This window comes from Malus sylvestris, chromosome 16 (assembly GCF_916048215.2).
Source record: "Malus sylvestris chromosome 16, drMalSylv7.2, whole genome shotgun sequence".
NCBI classification, from domain to species: domain Eukaryota; kingdom Viridiplantae; phylum Streptophyta; class Magnoliopsida; order Rosales; family Rosaceae; genus Malus; species Malus sylvestris.
The window spans coordinates 28618564-28643928 of NC_062275.1; the positions used below are offsets into that span (position 1 = coordinate 28618564).

Sequence of the window (25365 nt, forward strand, 5' to 3'; positions counted from 1 at the left end):
TTAAGAAGCATGTTTAGATATGATCTCATGAATGGAATGCTACTACTTAGATGCGAGAACCAGTGACACCATATGCTCATACCAAATTCAAACTCCACAAATTGAAACACATAACACTCAAGGTAGAAGTTAAGGGTTGTAATGGGGCTTAGGTTGTTGGTTAACAAGGAAAGGATAGGGAAAACAAACGTTCTTCAAGCAATAGTAAGCAAAGCAATGAAATTGAGACTTAGAATTCACTTAGATTGCAGAAATTAACTTTAAAACACAAGGGGAAGACTTAAACAACTCCTTAGGGCCGAATTCATTGTTTTGGACCCTTACTACAACAAACAATACTTTGGAACTCTTTTTTTTTTTTTTTTTTTCAAACTGTTTTTTTTTTTCATACTTTTCACACTTTTTTCTTCATTTTTTCTTTTTCCACGAATTTTTTTTTTCTTTTCTTTGCCGTGCCTATGGCACACAATTCCTCATGAAAAATACTTCCCCCACACTTGGTTTCTGCCAACATAGATCAAAAGGAATTCAATTTGAATCATGCTTTACTATGCTTTAAGAACAAGGTATGGATGGTCCTAATCTAGGCTAGGTGAGGAGAATATGGGTTAACAACAACATAGGCTAAACAAGGCTCAACGGGGTTAAAACCTACAAAACATAATGACATAGGGGATTCATGGCTTTTTGGCTAAGGTGGTGGTCACTACACAACTTCATCTTGAATATGTGTTATGCCAATCAATAACATGCTTTGAATGAAATGGGCATGAGTTCTAGCATTTGGAACTAAATGATGAAACGCCTTCTAAGTAGCAACCAAGCAAGGAATAATGAGATCATGCAACGAATTAGAAAACAAAGAATGCACAGATTTTAACTCTCCAAATAAGCGTTTAGGCTCAAGTCTCACAAAGTTGTAGCGTTAGTTTGAGTTCCTTCCTTCAAGCATGTTACAAAAACTGATTTTTTTCTTTTATGATTGCATGTGAATTCATAAGTTATAACCACAACTAAGCATAACAAAGAGTAAATCAAACTTTCATCCATGTTAGTCACTTTCTTTAACAGTCATGCACTTAAAAACCAAATCCTCATCATTGTGTTGGAAGGTACCCTAAGACACAAACAAACACACAAAAACAACTCTTTTTGGGTTTTTAAAACAAATTTTTCAAATTTTTATGTAATTTTCGGATTTTTACTTCAAAACACACTAAAACAAATCAAAACTGCTCAAAAACACTTAAAAACAGCAAGGAACAAGTCTTCAAGTTTAGGGTGATAAAATCCCACGAATTTGCATCTAAAACACTTAGTTACCCCCCCACACTTAAATCAAACATTGTCCTCAATGTTTCAAGCATAAAATCACACTAAACAAAAAGAAACACACATACAGCAACTAAAACAACTAAATAGGCAGATTCGAAATAAACAACAAAGTGAAGAGTTTAGGAACGCAAATCTGGAATTGGAGTGATTCCTTGGTCTTCCTTTGTTGAATTGCATGGGTTGCCTCCCAAGTAGCGCTTTCTTTAACGTCGTACAGCCGGACGAAAAGCCCAATCATTCTCCATTTGTGCCCACGCCTCCCAAAGAAATATCATCCACGGTTTGTTCAACAAAGTTCTCATAATACGGCTTCAAACGGTGTCCGTTCACTTGGAATTCATGACCTGTTTTGAGACTTTGAATCTAGATGGCACCATAAGAAGATATGTTAGTAATAACAAACGGTCCAATCCACTTAGAACGTAACTTACCGGGAAACAAACGTAAACGGGAATTGAACAATAGCACTTTCTGCCCAATTGAGAATGATTTCCCACGGATCATGTTGTCATGGAAAGCTTTGGTCTTTTGCTTGTAAATGCTTGCATTATCGTACGCCTCGTGCCGTATCTCATCAAGCTCATTCAATTGCAATCTCCTTTGACTTCCTGCTTCCTCGAGGTTCATGTTAAACTTCTTGATGGCCCAAAGTGCTTTGTGCTCCAATTCAACAGGAAGATGGCACGCCTTGCCATAGACAAGTCGGAAGGGGGACATCCCAATGGGGGTTTTGTACGCCGTACGATACGCCCAAAGTGCATCATCTAACCGTAAGCTCCAATCCTTCCTTGTTGGCCCAACGGTCTTCTCTAGGATTTGCTTGATCTCACGGTTGGAAACCTCGGCTTGCCCATTAGTTTGAGGATGGGAAGGTGTAGAAACCTTATGGGTGACACTGTATTTCCTCAATAACGCTTCAATAGTCCGATTGCAAAAGTGTGACCCTCCGTCACTAATGATCACTCGTGGCATTCCGAACCTTGCAAAAATGTTAGTTCTAATAAAATTTGCAACCACTTTAGAATCATTAGTTCGGGTGGCCTTTGCTTCCACCCACTTCGACACATAATCAACCGCAAGCAAAATATATGTAAAACCATATGAAGAAGGAAAAGGACCCATAAAATCAATACCCCAAACATCAAAAATTTCAACATTTAGGATAGAAACCTGCGGCATTTGGTCCCTAGCACTAATACCACCCATTCGTTGGCATTTATCACATGTTAAGCAAAAAGTTTTAGCATCTTTAAAAATACTAGGCCAATAAAATCCACATTGTAACACCTTAAGGGCTGTGCGTTGTGTACCAAAGTGCCCTCCACATGCATATGTGTGACAAAAACTCAAAATTGAATGACATTCAAAATCGTGCACACAACGACGTATAATCTGATCAGGGCAAAATTTCCATAAGTACGGATCATCCCACACATAAAACCGTGCATCATGCCTAAGTTTATCACGTTGGTGCCTAGTGAACTCACTTGGAATACGTTTTGACACCACAAAATTAACAATATCGGCATACCAAGGTGCACTAACCTTAATGGACAGCAATTGTTCATCGGGGAATGTCTCCAAAATCGGCACCAACTCCTCATTATGCACCATTCGGCTTAGGTGGTCAGCCACCACGTTCTCTGATGTGAAAATTAACTTGACACACAAATTAAACCCTCTTGTTGACAATTGTAGTATGGATAAGTAGGGATCGTTCTTAAACCGGGGATTAGGAGGGATTGCTAAAACACTCTAAACTGACTCAAATATGTAAAACTAGGTTTAAAACACTCAACTAGACTCAAAGAAACTAAACTCTAAAACACTAAAACAAATCAAAAGACTCAAAGCAGCACCAAAAACACTCAAAACTGCCTTAAAACACTTTCTGGGCAGTTTTGGGACTCTAATGCGAACTTGGACGAATTTTGGTTTTCTAATGACCTAAAACACTTAAAAACATAATCTAAGACAAGTTCTAACTAATATAACTCAAAGAAATAAAGTGGGGTTGATTTTTGACGAATTTAAATTAAATGGCAGATTGTAAAGAAAACAGTAGACAAAATTGTGATGAATTAATGAATGACGGAAGAGCTAAGGGGTTCTTCTCCACACATGAAATATATGCAACGTAAATCAATTTCCAGTTATCAATTCAATAAGTTGTGAACCTCGACACTCCAAGTTAATTAGGTCCGCTTAAATTAACCTTCAGATTTCCCTAGAATCATTGAATTGGATGAATATGCATCGCAAACAAATTATTCCTAACAAGTTCTCTATATGAACAGCATGATAAAGATACAAGTTAGAATCATTACGTTCTTTGGAAATCATAAGCATCGACAAGGCATTCGTAACTATGAAAAGCATGATACTCTTGCCAGGAATCTACTTAACACGATCGTGACTAGCGACCTTCACTACTTGCGAATATAAATTCATAACGATTAGGTGAAATAAACTTATATCCTAGCACCAAATTCAAGCATGCAAATTAAGCGTGCACTCTCAATCAACATACAAGAATAAGTTTTGAATTAAACGGTTAAGCAAATTGTATTCACGACTTATGCAACGATAACTGGAAGTAATCAACTTATTTCACATAAATAAACATGGTTTCGAATACACCCTTAGCCAAAACGAATTTAGCCAATCATACTCAATGAAAAACAAAGATTACAAGAAGTAGACATTGAAATATAAGATAGAATACACCTAAAATTGTTCAACAACTCAGATTGAAGAGCCAAACAATTTTCATGAACTGTCTCCTTCTCTTCTCCTTGCGGCAGATTGGGTGAGGATGATTTCTGGGGGGTTTGTGTGATGTAGAATGGATTATGGATGGTGTAGGGGCACGGCAAGGCTTGGGGTAGTGTATGGGTGTTGTGTGGAAGGTGTGGAGATGAAGAATGGTGGTGGAAATCGGCAGAGATGGAGGAGGAATGGTTTCTGAGGTTGTGGATGGGGTTTGACGAATTTGGGAGAGTGTGTGGCTGAATGGTCATGTTTGTGGCTGCACAAACCTGTTTATTTAAAGGGATTAGGAAATTAAAAACCCTAGGCTAATTAGCTAATCAGGAATTAAGTTTAAAGCTTCTAGAATTAAGGAAACAAATCAGCAAATTAAAAGGAAAGGTCAAGGAAATTCGGCCAGGGTTTAAAGCATAAAAAGGAAGGTGTTTTAATGCTCCAAAACAGGAAAGAGCCCTCTCCCTTGCACGGCAAGGAAGAGGAAAGGGCAAGGGAGTGTGGCAAGGGGTCCATAAGGGTTCTAGGCTTTTGTTTTGTGTCCTAGAATGCTTAGAAAATCTTCATAATTGCTGGAACTTTTAGGGACAATTAGGAAAAATCAAACCAAAGTAGGAAACCTTGGCTTAACTTTCCTACTTCAAGTAGGAATCCTCATGTGATTAGGAATCCATCTTCAATTAGGAATCCTTCGTCAATTAGGAATCCTTCGTTGATTAGGAATCCCCCTTCATGTAAGCACTTTCCTACTTCAACTAGGAAACCTTGTTCAAGTAGGAATCATCATCTTCAAGCCTTCAAATTCGTCCAAACCTTGGCTCCAAATATGTGACATGCATTCCAAACTCCATTTTGCTTCTTTTTGCACACTTTAACCTTAGAACCTGAAAACACACAAAAGTGACTTTAAACACTAAAATAGCTAAGTAAACACAACCTAAATGCATGAGAACAAGCCAATTAAGTAGCATAAATATGCTCCTATCATTCTCACTTCCCTTCTTGTCCCGAATCTCTATGTCGAACTCTTGAAGTAACAATATCCATCGAATTAGCCGTGGCTTGGCCTCCTTTTTGGTGAGTAAGTACTTCAGAGCTGCATGATCAGTGAAAACAATTACTTTAGTTACAATAAGATATGATCGAAATTTATCTAAAGCAAAGACAACGGCAAGAAGTTCTTTTTCCGTAGTGGAGTAGTTCAATTGTGCGTCGTTCAACGTCCGGGAGGCGTAGTAAATGACATGCGGCCTCTTGTCCTTTCTTTGTCCTAAAACAGCTCCTAAAGCATAGTCCGACGCATCACACATGAGCTCGAAAGGTAGACTCCAATCCGGTGGAACAATGATGGGTGCCGTGGTCAACAACTCCTTGAGTTGGTTGAATGATTCCGTGCACTCCTTAGTGAATTCAAACGCCACTTCTTTTTGTAGGAGTCGGCAAAGAGGTTGTGCTGTCTTCGAGAAATCTTTGATAAACCTACGATAAAATCCTGCATGGCCAAGAAACGAACGAACCTCTCTAACCGAAGTCGGAGAGGCTAAGTGACGTACAAGATCTATTTTCAACTTATCAACCTCAATACCCTTTTCAGAGATTATATGACCTAAAACGATGCCTTGTTTAACCATAAAATGACACTTTTCCCAATTAAGCACAAGGTTAGTTTGAACACAACGTTTTAGGATCACACTTAGATTATGCAAGCAACTATCAAACGAATCACCAAATACGCTAAAATCATCCATAAACACTTCAATTATCTTCTCTACATAATCAGAAAATATACTCATCATGCATCTTTGAAATGTAGCAGGTGCATTACATAAACCAAAAGGCATGCGACGATATGCAAACGTACCAAACGGGCATGTAAAAGTGGTTTTTTCTTGGTCCTCGGGTGAAATGACAATTTGATTATAACCAGAATAACCATCAAGAAAACAATAAAAAGCATAACCCGCTAACCTCTCAAGCATTTGGTCAATGAACGGCAATGGGAAGTGGTCCTTCCTCGTGGTGGTGTTTAGCTTCCTATAGTCAATGCACACCCTCCAACCTGTTTGAATACGTTGAGGGACAAGCTCATTCTCGGCATTAGCTACCACCGTCACTCCGGATTTCTTTGGCACGCATTGAACGGGCGAAACCCACTTACTATCCGAGATTGGATAGATAACCCCACAATCTAGAAGCTTTATGATCTCCTTTTTCACTACTTCCATCATAGGAGGGTTAAGACGGCGTTGAGCCTCTCTAGTTGGTTTGGCCCCCTCCTCAAGAAATATGTGATGCATACAAGTTGTAGGGCTTATACCTTTAATATCGGCCAATGTCCAACCTAGGGCAGATTTGAACTCCTTCAAAACTCGAAGCAACTTCTCCTCCTCTTGTGCCGTGAGGGCGGAGGAAATGATGGCAGGTAGTGTTTCATTTTCTCCCAAGAAAATGTACTTCAGATGGCTTGGCAAAGGCTTGAGTTCAAGGATAGGTGCCTGAATTATAGATGGAAGCAATTTGTTAGTCGAAATGGGAATGGACTCACGGTTAGTATACTTACCATCAAGCTTAGGTGAGGACTCAAGGGCAGCCACAATTTCAAGTAATTCCTTTCTAGGGGGCACGGCATGGGATAACTCATGTATGCCGTGGGCATGCATGCAATCAGCCCCCTTTGTTTTGAGTTCCATGCCTTGTGTAATGACTTTTTCAAGCGCATCTTCATTTAAATCGTCGAGATATCCCTGCGCCAAAGAGTCAATTATATCAATAGAAAAGCATGAATGGTCCTCACTAGGGTATTTAATGGAATCAGAAAGATTAAAATTAACAACTTCCCCATCGAATTCCATAGACAAAGTTCCACTATACACGTCAATCTTCGTCCGGGCCGTCTTCATGAATGGCCTTCCAAGTAGAATGGGCAGCGAAGGAGCATGGTCCGATTCATCCATTTCGAGGACATAGAAATCCGCTGGGAAGACTAAATGATTAACCTGCACAAGAACATCTTCCAGAACTCCCTTTGGGTAGGCGTTAGATCTATCGGCCAATTGTATTATTACCCCATCATTTTTCAATGCTCCTAAGTTCATAGATGCATAAATGGAATATGGCATAACATTTATAGAAGCACCTAAATCAAGCATGGCAGATTCAAATCTAGTATTCCCAATGACACAAGGAATGGTAAAGCTACCTGGATCTTTGCATTTGGGAGGTAGTTTGCGTTGCAAGATGGCGGACACATTCTCACCTACCTTTACCACTTCCTTGGTCGCCATCCTCTTCCTCGTGGTACACAACTCCTTCAAGAACTTAGCATACCTCGGAACTTGCTTGATTGCATCTAATAGAGGTATGTTAACTTGAACTTTCCTAAAGGTTTCAAGGATATCCTTTTCTGCCTCTTCTTTCTTCGTTTGCATGAACCTACTAGGAAAAGGCACATTTGAAGGGAAAACATTAGTATGAACTGAATTGGACACATTCTTACCTTTGTGGGACGAATTGGGCAGATTTGGGATGCTAGAAGCTTGCGGCAAAGGTGGAACCACCTTTGCCGTAGGCAACCTTGATTCCTCCTCTTCCATTTGCAAAATTTCATCCTCGTTGTGACCTGTTTTTGATGAAGGACTTGCCCCAACTTCCTTACCACTTCTTAGGGTGATTGCTTTTGCACTTTCGAAACCTCCCTTCGGATTTGGAATGGTGGAACTAGGAAGTTGTCCGGGATCTCGAAATTTACCTACAAACTCGGCAATCTGCCCAATTTGTTTCTCAAGTTGATCCACCCTCTTATCTTGGTTTTGCATAGCCTTCGCTTGATCTTCCTGCCCATTAGACAACTTAGTTAGTATCTTAAGAAGTGCATCATTGTCAAGAGACGTACCTGAGGCACTTGGGCCGGATTGGGCTTGATTTTGGGGTGGGCCGTAGGTTTTGGGAAAGAACCCCGGGGGTTGTTGCCTAAAGCCTCCTTGGTTTTGAGGTTGTTGGGGATCCCTCCACTTGAAATTTGGGTGGTCTCGCCACCCCGGATTATACGTGTTGGAGTATGGATCGTGCCTTGACTGATTTTGGCCTTGAAACCCAATGGCATTCGCACTCTCCCAACCGCCATTCTCGATGAGTTGAGGACATTTTTCAGAGACATGTCCTTGGATAGAACATACGCCACATACCACAGGTCCTTGCATCTTCATTCCCTCGGCCATCTGTGAAACAATAGAAGTAATATTAGCCAATTGTGAATGAAGATCGGAAGTCGCACTTACCTCATGTACTTGGTGCCGTGAGGGTCCTCTTTGGCCTACACCTTCGTACTGTTGAGCGTTCAACGCTCTATTAGCAATCAAGACCTTGGCAGCCATGGGTGTTTTATCCACCAATGCTCCCCCCGCCGAAGCATCAAGCATTTGACGTTCTAGAGGTAGGAGACCCTCGTAGAAGTATTGCAATAGTAACTCCTCCTTCATCTGATGCTGTGGACAAGAAGCAACAAGTGATTTAAATCGTTCATAATATGTAGGAAAAGACTCACCTTCTTCTTGCTGAATTCCGCTTATCTTTTTGCGGAGGAGGATGATGCGAGAAGTTGGAAAGAACTTCTCCAAGAACGCTCTCTTCATACTTTCCCACGATGTGACAGTTCCGGGAGCTAACTCATATAACCAATCCTTGGCTTTATCCATCAAAGAGAATGGAAAAGCCTTCATCTTCAAAATATTTCCGTCAACATTGACGGGAGTCATACTAGAGCAAACTACTTCAAATTCTTTCAAATGTTTGTTAGGATCTTCCATGGACAAGCCATGGTATTTAGGAATATGATGAAGCAAACTTGACTTTAATTCAAACTCATCCGTCTTACCTTGGGCAGCCCTGGGATATTGAATGCACAAGGGTGTGGCATTATCCAAACCTGTGGCGGAAAGCTCCTTGAGTGTACGGTTGTCCACCGCCATGCCTTGGACTTCTTCAAATATCCCTGCCGTGGCCTCCTCCTCCTCTTCTTGTACGTTTTCTTCAAGGTCAGATTCGGAGTTGGGTGGATGGTGTTCTTGTTGGTTCCTAGCTCTTCTCAACTTCCTCTCAAAATCGTCGTCAAACTCCAAGATGTTCGCACGAATCGTTTGAGAGCTTCTAGTCATACATTAGTACCTAAGAAACAAGAAACAAAATTAGGTCAGAACTTAAACAAAATCAGAAACAAAGTGAAATAAAAGAAACAAAAACAATCCAAGGAATTAACAAAATTGCTAATCCCCGGCAACGGCGCCAAAAATTTGATGCGAAATATATTAAGCACACAAATTAAACCCTCTTTTTGTCAAATTGTAGCAAAGATGTAAGTAGGGATTGTTCTAAACCGGGGATTAGGAGGGATTGCTAAACACTTGGAAACTGACTTAAAAACTCAAAAAGAAAGTTTAAAACACTAAACTAGACTCAAAGAATGCAAAAGTAAAGTTAAAACACTTAAACAAACCTAAAACTCAAAACAGCAACTAGAAGGCTCAAAACTGCCTAAAAACCACTTTCTGGGCAGTTTTGAGCACCTACACTAATTTGGACGAAATTTGATGAAAACTTGAATGAAAATACTTAGAAACACAAATCAAAACACTTTCTAACTAATCTAAGACTTCAAATTAAAGGGGGATTTGTTTTGGACGAAAATTTAACACCAAACAGAAACTTGAAACTAAACAGATTGTAAAAACGATTTTGGTGAAATAGATGGATAAAAGGCTAGTTAGGAGGTTCTTCTCCACACATGTCACACTTGCAAACAAAACGATTGTCAGTTGTTCTTCCAATAAATTATAAAGACTCAATGCCCCGAATTAACCGTGAATTGCACTAATTAACCCTCAGTTTTTCCAGAATTTATCAAGTTGGATGATTGCATACGACAACCCAAAACATTCCCTACAAGTTCCCTACATGAATTGCATAATAGAGATACAAGCAAGAATCATTACGTTCTATGAAAAACATAAGCATTGACGAAGCATTTGTTACTATGAATTGCATGAAACTTATGCTAAGAATTCATTCAACGCGATCGATTTCAAGCGATCTTCACTACTTGTGATTATAAGGTTGTAACTAGTAGGTGAAACTCCCTCATAATCTAGCATCATATTCATGCATGAAAACTAAGCGTGCACTCTCAATCAACATACATAAATAAGTATCAATCAAATAGATGAACGAATCGAATCCACAACTTATGAAATAACAACTGAATGTAATCGAATCAAATTGCAAACATGTACATGGTTTCGAATTACCCCCCAACTAAGGGGGTTTAGTTCCTCATACTCACAACACAAAGTTTATTGAATTGAAACATCAAAGACATAAGAAAGATTACACCTAAAATGCCAAAGAAGTCCACTTTGAAATCTGCACAGAAAGCTCCTCTTTCTTCTTCTCCTTGCTGCGGCAGTGAGGGTTTAGGGGCTGTTTGGATGTGATTTCGGTTTAGGGATGGATTTGGGATGATATGGTGGTTCGGCAAAGGGTAAGGGAGGTGTATGGTGGTGCGGCACAGTGGGGTAGGTTGCTGGAATGGATGAGTGGTGGCTGGAATGGATGGATTTTGGGTGATGGTGGCTGCGCCAAAAGGTGGGGAGAAGGAGAGATGATTTTCTGATTTTGTGGAGAGGGCCAGATGTATGCGGCTAGGGTGTAAGGGTAGTATATATAGGCACTTAGAAACCCTAATGAAATCAGATTTTTAACAATGGGCTAGGGTTAGGTGCGGCTTGGGTTTAGGAGAAATGGACTAGGGTTTAACATGGCAGATTTTAGATGATTAGGCCCTAGGGTTCGGCATGGGTTGAAGGTCCACAAGGAAATTTGGGTTTAGGTCATCTAAAAGCCCAACGCCAAGAATAGAAACTCTCGAAAATGGAAACCTCCAAGAATAGAAACTTCCAACTTTTAGAAACTTTGGTTGCCAATTCCGATTTAGGAAAGATCGACCCAAAATGGAAACTTTTAGGCTTAGCTTTCCTACTTCAAGTAGGAAACCTCAAATCATCAACTCTTCAATTCCATCCCAACCTTGCGTTCCAAGCATGTCCTTTTCAATTCAAGCTCACTTTTTGCTCCAAAAGCTCCAAATTGCATCATTTCATGTAATACGTCCGCTAAACCTGAAAACACAAGAAAGTAGCTTAAAAGACTACTTTAACGAAGAAAACATAACAAAGATGCATAAGAGCTAGCTAACTAAGGCGCATAAATATGCTCCTATCAAATTCCCCCACACTTAGCTTTTGCTAGTCCTTTAGTGAGTACTAGTGAATGATTTAGTACAAATGACATTAGGAAATATTGTGAGAGAATGATCTCTATTTATAGAAGAGAGTTTCTAGTTTCATTCTGACATTGACACGTGTCTTGTTATGATTGGCTTTTGATGTTGACACGTGTCACACTATGATTGGGTTCTGATGTCGACACGTGTCGCGCTGTGATTGGCCTCGTGGTTAGAGGGAAACTCTTCTGGATCCTTGACGGTATAACGTTGACCAGTGCACAGTAGTTTTGGGATTGGTCAAGTATGGTACAAACAGATTACATCCAGTTATTCTTTCTAAAGTCTTGAATGTGGTTTGCTTATCTGAGTTATTAAAACTTGTTTATGTGTGTTAATTGAGGGTCGACAATTAATTTGCATGCATGAAATTGATGCTAGAGAATAAGGGAGTTTCACCTAATCGTTATGAACTTATATTCACAAGTAGTGGAGATTGCTAGTCATGATCTTGTTAAGTAAATCCTTGGCAAGAGTATCATGCTTTTCATAGTTATGAATGCCTCGTCAATGCTTATGATTTTCAAAGAATTTAATGACCTTTGATATGTTTTCTATCATGCTTTTCACAATTAGGGGACTTGAGAAGGATAATTTGATGCGAAATAGATAAGCACACAAATTAAACCCTCTTTTTGTCAAATTGTAGCAAAGATGTAAGTAGGGATCGTTCTAAACCGGGGATTAGGAGGGATTGCTAAACACTTGGAAACTGACTTAAAAACTCAAAAACAAAGTTTAAAACACTAAACTAGACTCAAAGAATGCAAAAGTAGAGGTTAAAACACTTAAACAAACCTAAAACTCAAAACAGCAACTAGAAGGCTCAAAACTGCCTAAAAACCACTTTCTGGGCAGTTTTGAGCACCTGCACTAATTTGGACGAAATTTGATGAAAACTTGAATCAAAATACTTAGAAACACAAATCAAAACACTTTCTAACTAATCTAAGACTTCAAATTAAAGGGGGAATAGTTTTGGACAGAATTTGAAAACAAAACAGAAACTTTAATTAACACAGATTGTAAAAACGATTTTGGTGAAAAGGATGGATAAAAGGCTAGTTAGGAGGTTCTTCTCCACACATGTCACACTTGCAAACAAAACGATTTTCAGTTGTTCTTCCGATAAACTATGAATACTCAACGCCCCAAGTTAACCGTGAATTGCACTAATTAACCCTCAGTTTTTCCACAAGTTATTAAGTTGGATGATTGCATACGACAACCCAAAACATTCCCTACAAGTTCCCTACATGAATTGCATAATAGAGATACAAGCAAGAATCATTACGTTCTATGAAAAACATAAGCATTGACGAAGCATTTGTTACTATGAATTGCATGAAACTTATGCTAAGAATTCATTCAACGCGATCGTTTTCAAGCGATCTTCACTACTTGTGATTATAAGATTGTAACTATTAGGTGAAACTCCCTCATAATCTAGCATCATATTCATGCATGAAAACTAAGCGTGCACTCTCAATCAACATACATAAATAAGTATCAATCAAATAGATAAACGAATTGAATCCACAACTTATGAAATAACAACTGAATGTAATCGAATCAAATTGCAAGCATGTACATGGTTTCGAATCACCCCCCAACTAAGGGGGTTTAGTTCCTCATACTCACAACACAAAGTTTATTAAATTGAAACATCGAAGACATAAGAAAGATTACACCTAAAAAGCCAAAGAATTCCACTTTGAATTCTGCACAGCGGCTCCTCTTTCTTCTTCTCCTTGCTGCGGCAGAGAGGGTTTAGGGGATTTTTGGGTAGTTTTGGATGATTTTGGACGAGGAAGAATGGTGGAAAAATGTCTAGGCTGAGTGTAGGGCACGGCTAGGAAGGTTTGGGGTCAGAAAATATGGAGTTGGGTGAAGGTTGGGCTCGGCAAAGGTGAGGGACAGGTTCTGGCGTGAATGGAGTTTTCTGGATGTGTTTTTGGGTTTTTGAAAGCTAGATAGGATAGTATGGTGGTGCGGCAAGGTGTGGGAATGGTTTATGGAGGTGGAGAATGATGTATGGATGTGTGGAATGGTGCTGGAATCGATGGAAGCTGCGGCAAAAGGTGGGAAAGGTTGCTGGAATGGGTGGTGGCTGCGGCAAGGAGGGGATTAGGGTGATGGTGAATTTCTGATTTGTGTAGAGGGGATCTCCCTTGCGGCTAGGGTGTAGAAACATATATATAGGCACTTAAAAACCCTAGCAAATCAGATTAGGGCCTTTAAAACACAAATCCATCAGAAAAATAGGTTAAGCAATAAGAATTTTAATGAGCAAAGGCCTAGGGTTCGGCAATTAAGTGGGCTAGGGCTAGGGTTTGTAAAATAGGCCTTCTAGAATGGAAAGGTGCGGCATAGGCTTAGGGTCCACAAGGAGTTCGGGTTTAGGTCGTCTAAAAGCCCAAAGCCAAGAATAGAAACTCTCGAAATTGGAAACCTCCAAGAATAGAAACTTCCAACTTTAGAAACTTTGGTTGCCAATTCCGATTTAGGAAAGATCAACCCAAAATGGAAACTTTTAGGCTTAGCTTTCCTACATCAAGTAGGAAACCTCAAATCTTCAACTCTTCAATTCCATCCCAACCTTGTGTTCCAAGCATGTCCTTTTCAATCCAAGCTCACTTTTTGCTCCAAAAGCTCCAACTTGCATCATTTCATGTAATACGTCCTTTAACCTGAAAACACATGAAAGTAGCTTAAAAGACTACTTTAACGAAGAAAGCATAACAAAAATGCATAAGAACTAGCTAACTAAGGCGCATAATTATGCTCCTATCAGTATCATGCTTTTCATAGTTATGAATGCCTCGTCAATGCTTATGATTTTCAAAGAATTTAATGACCTTTGATATGTTTTCTATCATGCTTTTCACAATTAGGGGACTTGAGAAGGATAATTTGATTGTGATGCGTATCCCGTCCAATTCAATGAAATAAGGAAAATTTGATGGTTAATTTGTGTTGTCACGGTTAACTTGGGGTGTTGTCATTCATGGTAAAGGAACAATACTGGAAATTGGTTTATGTTTGCATATGTCATGTGTGGAAAAGGACCCTTTAACTAACCTTTCACCCTTTTAAATTCACCAAATTCATTTTCTTAAAGTTTTTTATGCAAAGTTTCTGTTTTAAGTTTTAAATTTGTCAAAACCAATTGATAGGAGCATATTTATGCACCTTAGTTAGCTAGTTCTTATGCATTTTCGTTATGTTTTCTTAGTATAAATAGACGTTTAAGCTACTTTCATGTGTTCTCAGGTTTAAGGGGCATATTACCTAAAATGATGCAATTTGGAGCTTTTGGAGCAAAAGTGAGCATGGATTGGAAAGTACATGCTTGGAACACAAGGTTTGGACAAAATTGAAGATTTGAAGACAAGAAGGATTCCTAGTCCGAGGAGGAGTCCTAATTGAAGAAGGATTCCTAATCAACAAGGGATTCCTACTTGAAGAAGGATTCCTAATCAACGAGGGATTCCTAGTTGAAGATGGATTCCTAGAAGAATGAAGATTCCTACTCAAACAAGGTTTCCTACTTGAAGTAGGAAAGTTAAGCCTAAAGTTTCCTATTTTGGGTTGATCTTTCCTAAACCTAAATGGCCTTAAGTTCTAGATATTTTGAAGGTTTCCTAAGCATTTTTGGACACAAAAGAAGGTTCTAGAACACTCTCCATAGGTGCCGCACCTAAGCCTTTCTAGAAACCCTTTTCCTTGCCTTGCAAGGCATTCTAGAAGGCCAATCCTTTTCCCACCTAATCTGCCGCACCTTGAGGCCTTTTCCCTTGCAAATTCTGATTGTTTAAACCTATTTCCTAATGGATTTGGCTTTCTAGAAGCCCTAATCTGATTACCCTAGGGTTTTAAGTGCCTATATATACTCTTATTCACCCGTTGGCTGAGATACCACCTCTCATAATTCACAATTCATGCCAGAAATCTGCCTTGCCCTTTGCCGCAGCCTTCCACCACCATTCTCCCAAATTTCTGCCAAAAACAACCCCTTACCGCACCACCCATCAACCCTAAACATTTCCATACCATTCCCCATCCATTCTAAACCATAAATACCACCCAAAACCTGTTCTAAACTTCTCTGCCGCAGCAAGGAAGAAGGAGAAATCGTTGATGCGCTTGCTGCCAAGTTGGAGCGTTCTAGGTGTTTTCTTTCTTTGGATTTTAATTTCTAAATTTATGTATCGTTGCTTTGCGAGTATGAGGAACTAAACCCCCCTTGGCTAGGGGGGATTCAAAACCATGTTTATGCTTGCTATATGATTTGATTACTTCTAATTGCGTTTCATAAGTTGTGAATTCAATTTACTTATCTATATGAATTAAAACTAGTTTGTGTATGTTGGTTAAGAGGGCCCGCTTAGTTTGCATGAATGAATTTGATGCTAGGATATAAGGGAATTTCAATTAATTGTTATGAACTTATATTCACAAGTAGTAAAGGTTGTTGATCACAATCGCGTTAAGTAAATTCTTGGCATAAGTATCATGCGCTTTCATAGTTACGAGTGCCTCGTCAATGCTTATGATTTTCATAGAACTTAATGATCCTTGCTTGAATCTCTATTATGCGCTTTCATGTAGGGAACTTGTGGGGAATGCTTTGGGTTGTCGTATGCAATTCATCCAATTCAATAACTTAAGGAAAATCTAAGGGTTAATTTAAGCGGACCTAATTAACTTGGGGCGTTGAGAATTCATGGTTTATTGTGAAGCAATTGGAAACCGTTTTGTATGCAAGTGTGACTTGTGTGGAGAAGAACCCCGTAGCTAGCCTTCCATCCATTCACTTTAACCAATTTCGTTTTAAAATCTGTTTAGTTTAGTTTACTTGTTTTGTTTTTAAATTCGTCCAAAATCAATCCCCCTTTACTTTGTTGAGTCATATTAGTTAGAAATCAATTTAGTTTGTGTTTTTAAGTGTCTTGAGTCAAGTTATAACCAATTTTCGTCCAAATTCTTCCTTTGGGTCAAAAACTGCCCAGAAAGTGTTTTTAAGGCAGTTTTGAGTGTTTGTTTGCTGTTTTGAGTCTTTTGGTTTGTTTTGGTGTTTTAAAGTTTAGTTTTGCATTCTTTGAGTCTAGTTTAGTGTTTTAAACTTGTTTTTACGTATTTGAGTCAGTTTTCAAGTGATTTAGCAATCCCTCCTAATCCCCGGCCTAGAACGATCCCTACTTACATACTTTGCTACAATTGATAAAAAGAGGGTTAATTTGAGTGCTAGTTAATATCATATCAAATTTTGGCGCCGTTGCCGGGGATTAGCAACTTCGCTAATCCCTTGGATTGTTTTATTTCTGTTTTAATTCGTTCCAGATTCTTACATTGTTCTTGTTTCTTGTTTTAGGTACTAGTTTATGACTCGGAGTTCTCATCCGGTTCATGAACACATCTTGGACTTTGACGATGATTTTGAGCGAGAGTTGAGACGCAAGAGGAAAAATCCCGAACCTAGTGAATCAAGTTCACATTCAGAAGCCGAAGTTGAGTTTGAAGAAGAGGATCCCACGACAAGAGTGGGTGAAGTAGAGGCAGTCATGGCACAAGACAATCGTGCAATCAAGGAGCTTTCGGCTTCGGGATTGGACAATGCCGCACCCCTATGCATCCAATACCCGCGGCTGCCCAAGGAAAGACCGAAGAATTCGAGTTGAAGTCAAGTTTGCTACACCACATTTCGAAGTACCATGGGTTGTCCATGGAGGATCCTAACAAGCACTTGAAAGAATTCGAAGTGGTGTGTTCAAGCATGACCCCCATCAATGTTGATGGAAGTATTTTGAAGATGAAGGCCTTTCCCTTTTCTCTCTTAGAAAAGGCGAAAGATTGGTTGTATGAATTAGCTCCCGGAACTGTCACATCTTGGGAGAGCATGAAGCGGGCCTTTTTGGAGAAGTTCTTCCCAACTTCTCGAGTCATCCTCCTACGAAAAAGGATAAGTGGAATTCAACAAGATGAAGGTGAATCTTTTCCTACTTATTATGAACGTTTTAAATCTCTTGTTGCTTCTTGTCCACAGCATCAAATGAAGGAAGAGCTTCTTCTACAATACTTCTACGAGGGGCTTCTACCAATCGAATGTTAAATGCTAGACGCCTCAGCAGGACTGCCTTGGTGGACAAGACCCCCACGGCAGCAAAGACTTTGATTGCCAATCGAGCGTTGAACACTCAACAATATGAAGGTGTTGGGCAAAGGACAAACCCACGGCAACACGAAGTGAATGAGGTAAGTGCCATCTCCGAACTTCAAAATCAAATGGCTAACCTTACTACTTTTCTTTCTCAGGTTGTGGAAGGACCAAAAGTACAAAATGTAAGTGTTTGTGGCGTGTTCTCCATGCAAGGACACCTTACGGACAAGTGCCCACAATTGATAGAGAATGGAGGGTGGGAAACCGTCAATGCCGTGGGTCTTGGGCAGCCATATCAACAAAGAAGTGATCCCTTCTCTAATACCTACAATCCCGGTTGGAGAGATGATGTGAAAATTATGTTGACACACAAATTAACCCTCTTTTTATCAATTGTAGCAAAGTATGTAAGTAGGGATCGTTCTAAACCGGGGATTAGGAGGGATTGCAAAATCACTTGAAAACTGACTCAAATACGTAAAAACAAGTTTAAAACACTAAACTAGACTCAAAGAAAGCAAAACTAAACTTTAAAACACCAAAACAAACCAAGAGACTCAAAACAGCCCAAAAACACTCAAAACTGCCTTAAAACCACAATCTGGGCAGTTTTGAACACTAGACACAAACTTGGACGAAAATTGGTTTTAACTTGACCTAAGACACTTAAAAACACAAACTAAAGTGATTTCTAACTACTATGACTCAACTAAGTAAAGGGGGATTGATTTTGGACGAATTTAACTTTGAAAACAGAAACTTTGAAAACAAACTTTGACAAAAACGTTTTGATGAAAACTAAGATGGTGAAAGGCTAGTTAGAAGGTTCCTTCTCCACACATGAAACATATGCATACGACTCAATTTCCAATTACTCTTTCAATAAACCATGAATGACAATGCCCCAAATTAACTAGATTGACCAATTAATTCTCAGATTTCCCTAGATTCGTTGAATTGAATGGGATACGCATTACAACCAAATTATTCTTATCAAGGACCCTAACTATGGAATACGCATGATAGAGACACATATCAAAGATCATTAAGTTCAATGGAAATCATAAGCATTGACGAGGCATTCATAACTATGGAATACGCATGTTACTCTTGCCAAGGATTTACTTAACACAATCGTGACTAGCGACTTTTACTACTCATGAATATAAGTTTATAACGATTAGGTGAAATTCCCTTATACTCTAGCATCAAATTCATTCATGCAAACTAAGTGTCGACCCTCAATCAACATACATAAACATGTTATCAATCAAATAGATAAGTAAACCACATTCACGATTTATGAAATCATAATTGGAAGAAATCAAGTTATATAAAACATATGATCATGGCTTTGAATTCCCCTCTAACTATAAAGAAATTAGTTCCTCATGTTCGCAAATAAACAAAGATAAATAAATTTAATCATTGACATAAAGATAGAAAACACCTAGAAACGCTCCACAATCCAAGCTCCTTGAATGGCATGCACGGCTCCAAGTTGTCTTCCTTCTTCTCCTTGCAAACTCACGGCACACAAGGTATGTTTGGGTGAATGGTGTAGTGAAAATATGGTAGAGGATGGTATTTATAGGCTGAAATTCGCAGCCCCTATGTAGCAAAGGAAAAGGATTTAAAAGCCTAATTTGTATAGGATAATAACACACAATCCTTGAAGGAAAAGGCTAAGGCTTTTAGAAACCAAGGGGGACAGGAATAATCAGGTTTCTAGAAGTTCTAGAAAGGTTTGTGGCGTCACTTTTGTAGGACAAGGGATAAGGCCTTCTAGAAAGGTTGTTTTGTGGCTGATTTCTAGAAAAAACAAGGGATAAGGTGTGGCACCTTTGTAGGAGTGGATAAGGGCTTCTAGAAACCAATTTTAATGTGTCCTAATCTGAAAATAAATCCCCCATGCAGCTGGAATTAAATTAGGATAGGATAAGATAAGATAGGATTGGATAGGATAGGGTTTGGATAATGTTTTGGATAAGGTTTCTTCACTTGAGCTGATTCTTTGGCTTCAACTTCCCTTCTTCAAGTAGGAAACCTTGTTTGAGTAGGAAACTTCAATCTTCTAGGAATCCAACTTCAACTAGGAATCCATCTTCAACTAGGATTTCATCTTCAATTAAGCACTTTCCCTTCTTCTCCTTGCAAACTCACGGAACAATGAGGGATGGTTGGGGGTGAATGGTGTAGTGAAAATCTGGTAGAGGGTGGTGAATGAAAGGGTGCGGCAAGGCCTTGTATTTATAGGCTGAAAATCCCATCTCCTAGGTAGCCAAGGACAAGGTTTTAAAAGCCTAAGTTGCATAGGATAATAACATACAATCCTATAAGGAAAACAAGTCAAAAACCCAAAGGGATTGGGAGATAAGGTGCGGCACAAAGAGTGTGAAAAGATAAGGCTTCTAGAAATCTGAAATTCCAAGGGAATTAAGGTATAGGGTGCGGCACTTATCTAGGAAGGGATAGGGCTTCTAGAAATCCCATTTTAAGCATCGTAATCTAATTAGAAACCCTCCTAAGTGGCTGAAATGTGGATAGTTTAGGATAAGGATAGGATAAGATAGGATAAGGTTTGATTGGATAAGATAAGATAAGCTAAGATAAGGTTATGGATGAGGTTTTGGATAAGATCCTTCTCTTGAGCTGATTCTTTGACTTTACTCTTCTTCTTCACATAGGAAACCTTGCTTGAGTCGGAAACTTCATTCGTCTAGGAATCCATTTTCAATTAGGACTCCTACATTGATTAGGAATCCTTCTTCATTTAGGAATCCTTCATGTAAGCTCTTTCCTACTTCAACTAGGAAATTTGGTATCTTCAATTCTTCAACTTTGAAACGCCTTCCAAGCTTCATCAATTCCTCAAATTCGTCCATCCCTTGTGCTTCATGTGCATGAACTCCATTCTAGCCCAATTTTGCTCCAAAATCCTCCAAATTGCATCCTTTTGCTCACTTTGTCTCTAAAACTTGAAAACACATGAAAATAGCTTAAAAGACTAACTTAACTAAGAAAACATAACATAAATGCATAAGAACTAGCTAACTAAGGCGCATAAATATGCTCCTATCAAATTCCCCCACACTTAGCTTTTGCTAGTCCTCGAGCAAAACAAAGAAACAAAACTAAACGAAACAAAATAATCAAAACATAACCTAAACCTTCCAACGATCGCCTCAGGGATTTCCAATGGTACACGACACGCCAAAGATTACTACTCACATAGATTTTAGCCATCTTTACACTTAAGCACATACTTAATCATAGTCATCACTTACTAGCTCACATTTAATCAATTAAAACAATGTTTTGAATGTAGTAACATGCCTTAGAGAATCCCTCAATTCCTCACTAGATATACACTCAATTTTCACACTTCGATTTTCTGACTACACACCCTACACTAGTTATATGTGAGAAGATTGATGTAAATATGAAAACTAATGCTCACATATGTTATGACAATAAAAGCATTTTCTGGAATTATGAATGTATGTATACAATCTCATGAATGGAATGCTACTACTTAGACGCGAGAACCAGGGATATCATATGCTCATACCAATTCCAAACTCCACATATTGAAACACATAACAATCAAGATAGAAGCAAAGGGTTGTAACGGGGCTAAGGTATTGGCTAACAAAGAAAGGTAAGGATAAACAAACATTCTTAAAGAATAATAAGCAAAGTAATGAAATTGACACTTAGAATTCACTTTTGTATGCAAAAATCAATGTTTAAACTCAAGGGGAAGACTCATGCAACACTTAGGGTCTAATTCAACTTTTTGGACCCTTGCTTCAACAACCAACAACTTAGAGCTCATGTTATGCTATTTCAACTCATTTTCATACTTTTCACACTTTTTTCTTTCTTTTTCTACGAATTTTCTTTTTTTTTTTATTTTCTTTTTCTTTGTCTAACCCGTGCCCTCCTTACTTCTTTTGGCACACAAACTTTCCCTTCCCCCACACTTAGTTTTCTGCACACATTGATCAAAAGGAATTCCCTCTAAGTCATGCTTTATTATCCTTTACAAACAAGGGTATGGATAGTCCTACTCTAGGCTAGGTACGGATAATGTGGCTAACAACAAAAATAGGCTATATAAGGCTCAAAGGGCTAATCCTACACATGCATGGGTTGAAGGCTTTTTGGCTCTGGTGATAACTACTAAACAACTTCATCTTGTTATATGTTATGCACTCAATTTTAAGCTTTGAATGAAATGGGTATGAGTTCTAATATTTGGATCTATAATGATGAAACGCCTTCTAAGTAGCAACCAAGCAAAGAATGATGAGATCATGCAACGACTTTAGAAAACAACAAATTCACAGATTATTAACTCTCCAAAGAATGTTTAGGCTCAAGTCTCACAAGGTTGTAGCGTTAGTTTGAGTTACTTCCTTCAAGCATGTTACAAAAACTGATTTTTTTTTCTTTGTGATTATATGTGAATTCGTAAACAACAACGATGACCAAGCATAAACAAAAGAGCATATCAAACTTCCATCCATGTTTGTAACTTTCTTTAACGGTCATGCAATTAAAAACCAAATCCTCATCATTGTGTTGGAAGGTACTCTACGACACAAACAAACAAAAACAACTTTAAAACGACTCTTTTTTTTTTGGGTTTTTTCAAAACTTTTTCTATTTTTTTCTTGAATTTTCGGATTTTCTGGTAAAGCCACATAAAAACACATCAAAACTTTCTAAAAACACTTAAAAACAATGAAAAACAACCTTTGAAATGTTAGGTGGTAAAATCCTACGAATTTTGACACAAAAACACTTTGTTTACCCCCCCTACACTTAAACCAAACATTGTCCTCAATGTTTCAAACATAGAATCACACAAAAACAAGCAAATAACACAACTAGCAAACATGACAAATATGGCAAAGTAAAAGCAATAAAGAGTAGGGTTTAGAAACGCAAATCTGATTATGATGCCGGAGCTTCCGAGGTGTCTTTATTTGCATGGGTTGCCTCCCAAGAAGCGCTTGCTTTAACGTCTTCCAGCCGGACGATGCTTCCAATCAAGCTGGAATAGGGCCCACGGGTTGGAGATTGACTTCCTCCACGGTCTCCTCCGCAAAAGGTGTGAAATATGGCTTCAAACGCTGTCCATTGACTTTGAATTCTTGTTGCGTCTTCAAACTTTGAATTTGAACTGCACCATGTGGAAAAACATTAGTAACAATAAAAGGTCCAATCCACTTAGAACGCAACTTACCTGGAAACAACCGAAGGCGAGAATTGAAAAGTAACACTTTCTGCCCGATAGAGAACGTCTTGCTCCGAATCATCTTGTCATGGAATGCCTTCATTTTCTCCTTGTAAATACGAGAGTTCTCGTACTCTTCATTCCTAACTTCCTCAAGCTCGTTCAATTGAAGTTTCCTATGAAGGCCTGCGGCATCAATGTCCATATGAAAGGTTTTGATGGCCCAATGTGCTTTATGCTCTAATTCAACCGGAAGATGGCATGGTTTCCCATAAATGAGCCGAAATGGGGACATTCCGATTGGTGTTTTGTAGGCCGTACGATATGCCCATAATGCATCATTTAAGCGCAAGCTCCAATCTTTCCGGTTTGGCCCTACGGTCTTCTCCAAAATCTGCTTGATTTCTCTATTGGACACCTCCGCTTGCCCACTTGTTTGAGGATGATAAGGTGTTGCCACCTTATGCGTGACACCATATTTCTTGAGTAATGCTTCAATTGTGCGATTGCAGAAATGGGAGCCCCCATCACTTATAAGTACCCGCGGCATTCCAAACCTTGCAAAAATGTTAGTCTTAACAAAATCTGCAATCACCTTAGAATCATTAGTACGGGTGGCTCTTGCTTCCACCCATTTCGAAACATAATCAACCGCAAGTAGAATATAAACAAAACCATGAGATGAAGGAAAAGGACCCATGAAATCTATGCCCCAAACATCAAAAATTTCAACATTAAATATGGGGTTTTGCGGCATTTGGTCCTTTGGTCCTATATTTCCAGTTCGTTGACAACGGTCACATGCAATGCAAAAAGTTCTAGCATCCTTAAAAATAGTAGGCCAATAAAAACCACATTCAAGTACTTTACGTGCAGTCCTTTGAGTGCCAAAGTGACCTCCGCATGCATAAGTGTGACAAAAGTTTAAAATAGACTGAATTTCAGAATCATGCACACACCTACGAATGATTTGATCAGAGCAATATTTCCATAAATAAGGATCATCCCACACATAATTTCGTGCATCATACTTAAGTTTATCACGTTGGTTTTTATTGAACTCACTTGGAATGACTTTAGATGCTAAATAATTAACTAAATCCGCATACCATGGCATACTAACCTCAATGGACATCAATTGCTCGTCCGGGAATGTCTCTAGGATCGGCACAACCTCTTTTTCATGCACCAAACGGCTCAGGTGATCAGCCACAACGTTCTCACTTCCTTTCTTGTCTCGGATTTCGATATCGAACTCTTGGAGGAGAAGCATCCATCGAATAAGCCGTGGTTTAGCCTCCTTCTTCGTGAGCAAGTACTTCAACGCTGCATGATCAGTGTAAATTATTACTTCAGTTTTGCTCTAAAATGCACCAAAATGCACTTTCTTGCTTCAATTGCCATATGAACCTACAAACACACGAAACTAGCTTAAATCACTATAATAAACAATAACTAACAACGTAAATGCAAGAAAACAAGATAACAAAGTCGCATAAATATGCTCCTATCAAATTCCCTCACACTTAGCTTTTGCTAGTCCTCGACCAAAACAAAGAAACAAAACAAATCCTAAACCTTCCAACATTTGCCTCAGGGATTTCCAATGAACATGACATATTAAAAATCATCATTCCCACAGATTTTAGCCATCTTTACACTTAAGCACATACTTAATTATAGTCACCACGTACTAGTTCGCATTTAACCAATTAAAACATGATTTTGAATATAGTAACATGCTTTAGAGAATTTGCTCAATTCCTCACTAGATATGCACTCAATTTTCACTCAGATTTTCTGACTACACACCCTATACTAGTTATATGTGAGAAGATTGATGTAAATATGAAAACGAATGCTCACATATGTTATAACAAGGAAAGCTTTTTCTGAATTTAATAAGCATGTATATGATCTCATGAAAGGAATCCTACTACTTAGACGCGAGAACCAGTGACACCATATGCTCATACCAATCCCAAACTCCACAAATTGAAATACACAACACTCAAGATAGAAGTTAAGGGTTGTAACGGGGCTTGGGGTATTGGCTAACAAAGAAAGGTGAAGGGTAAACAACCGTTCTTAAAACAATAGTAAGCAAAGCAATGAAATTGACACTTAGAATTCACTTTTGAATGCAAAAATCAACTTTTAAACTCAAAGGGGAAATTCATGCAACACTTAGGGTCAAATTCACTGTTTTGGACCCCTTGTTCAACAACCAACACCTTAGAGCTCATTTTCATGCTCTTTCAACTCTTTTTCACACTTTTCACATTTTTTTTCTTTTTTTTTTCTTCTTTTTTGTACGAATTTTTTTTCTTTTCTTTTTCTTTTCTACCCCATGCCTCATTTAAGACTTTGGCACACAATACACAAGGCTCACTTTCCCCCACACTTGTTTTCTGCACACCCTTGATCAAAAGAAATTCATTTTAAGTCATGCTTACTATGCTTTAAGAACAAGGATATGGATGGTCCTAATCTAGGCTAGGTAAGGATAATGTGGGTTAACAAACAATA

The 25365-nt window shown here is 38.7% G+C and overlaps 1 protein-coding gene across 1 annotated transcript in view; it reads right to left on the reverse strand.

Moving 5' to 3' along the window:
* Positions 1–25365, reverse strand: part of LOC126609263 (uncharacterized) — a 75713-nt gene that overhangs the window by 10329 nt on the left and 40019 nt on the right. The window contains exons 2-4 of the mRNA XM_050277226.1: positions 23776–24139; positions 22894–23640; positions 5329–6037 (exon numbers count right to left, since the gene is read on the reverse strand). Coding sequence (XP_050133183.1) covers positions 5329–6037; positions 22894–23640; positions 23776–24139 — 1820 coding nt within the window. The remainder of the gene's footprint in view (positions 1–5328; positions 6038–22893; positions 23641–23775; positions 24140–25365) is intronic.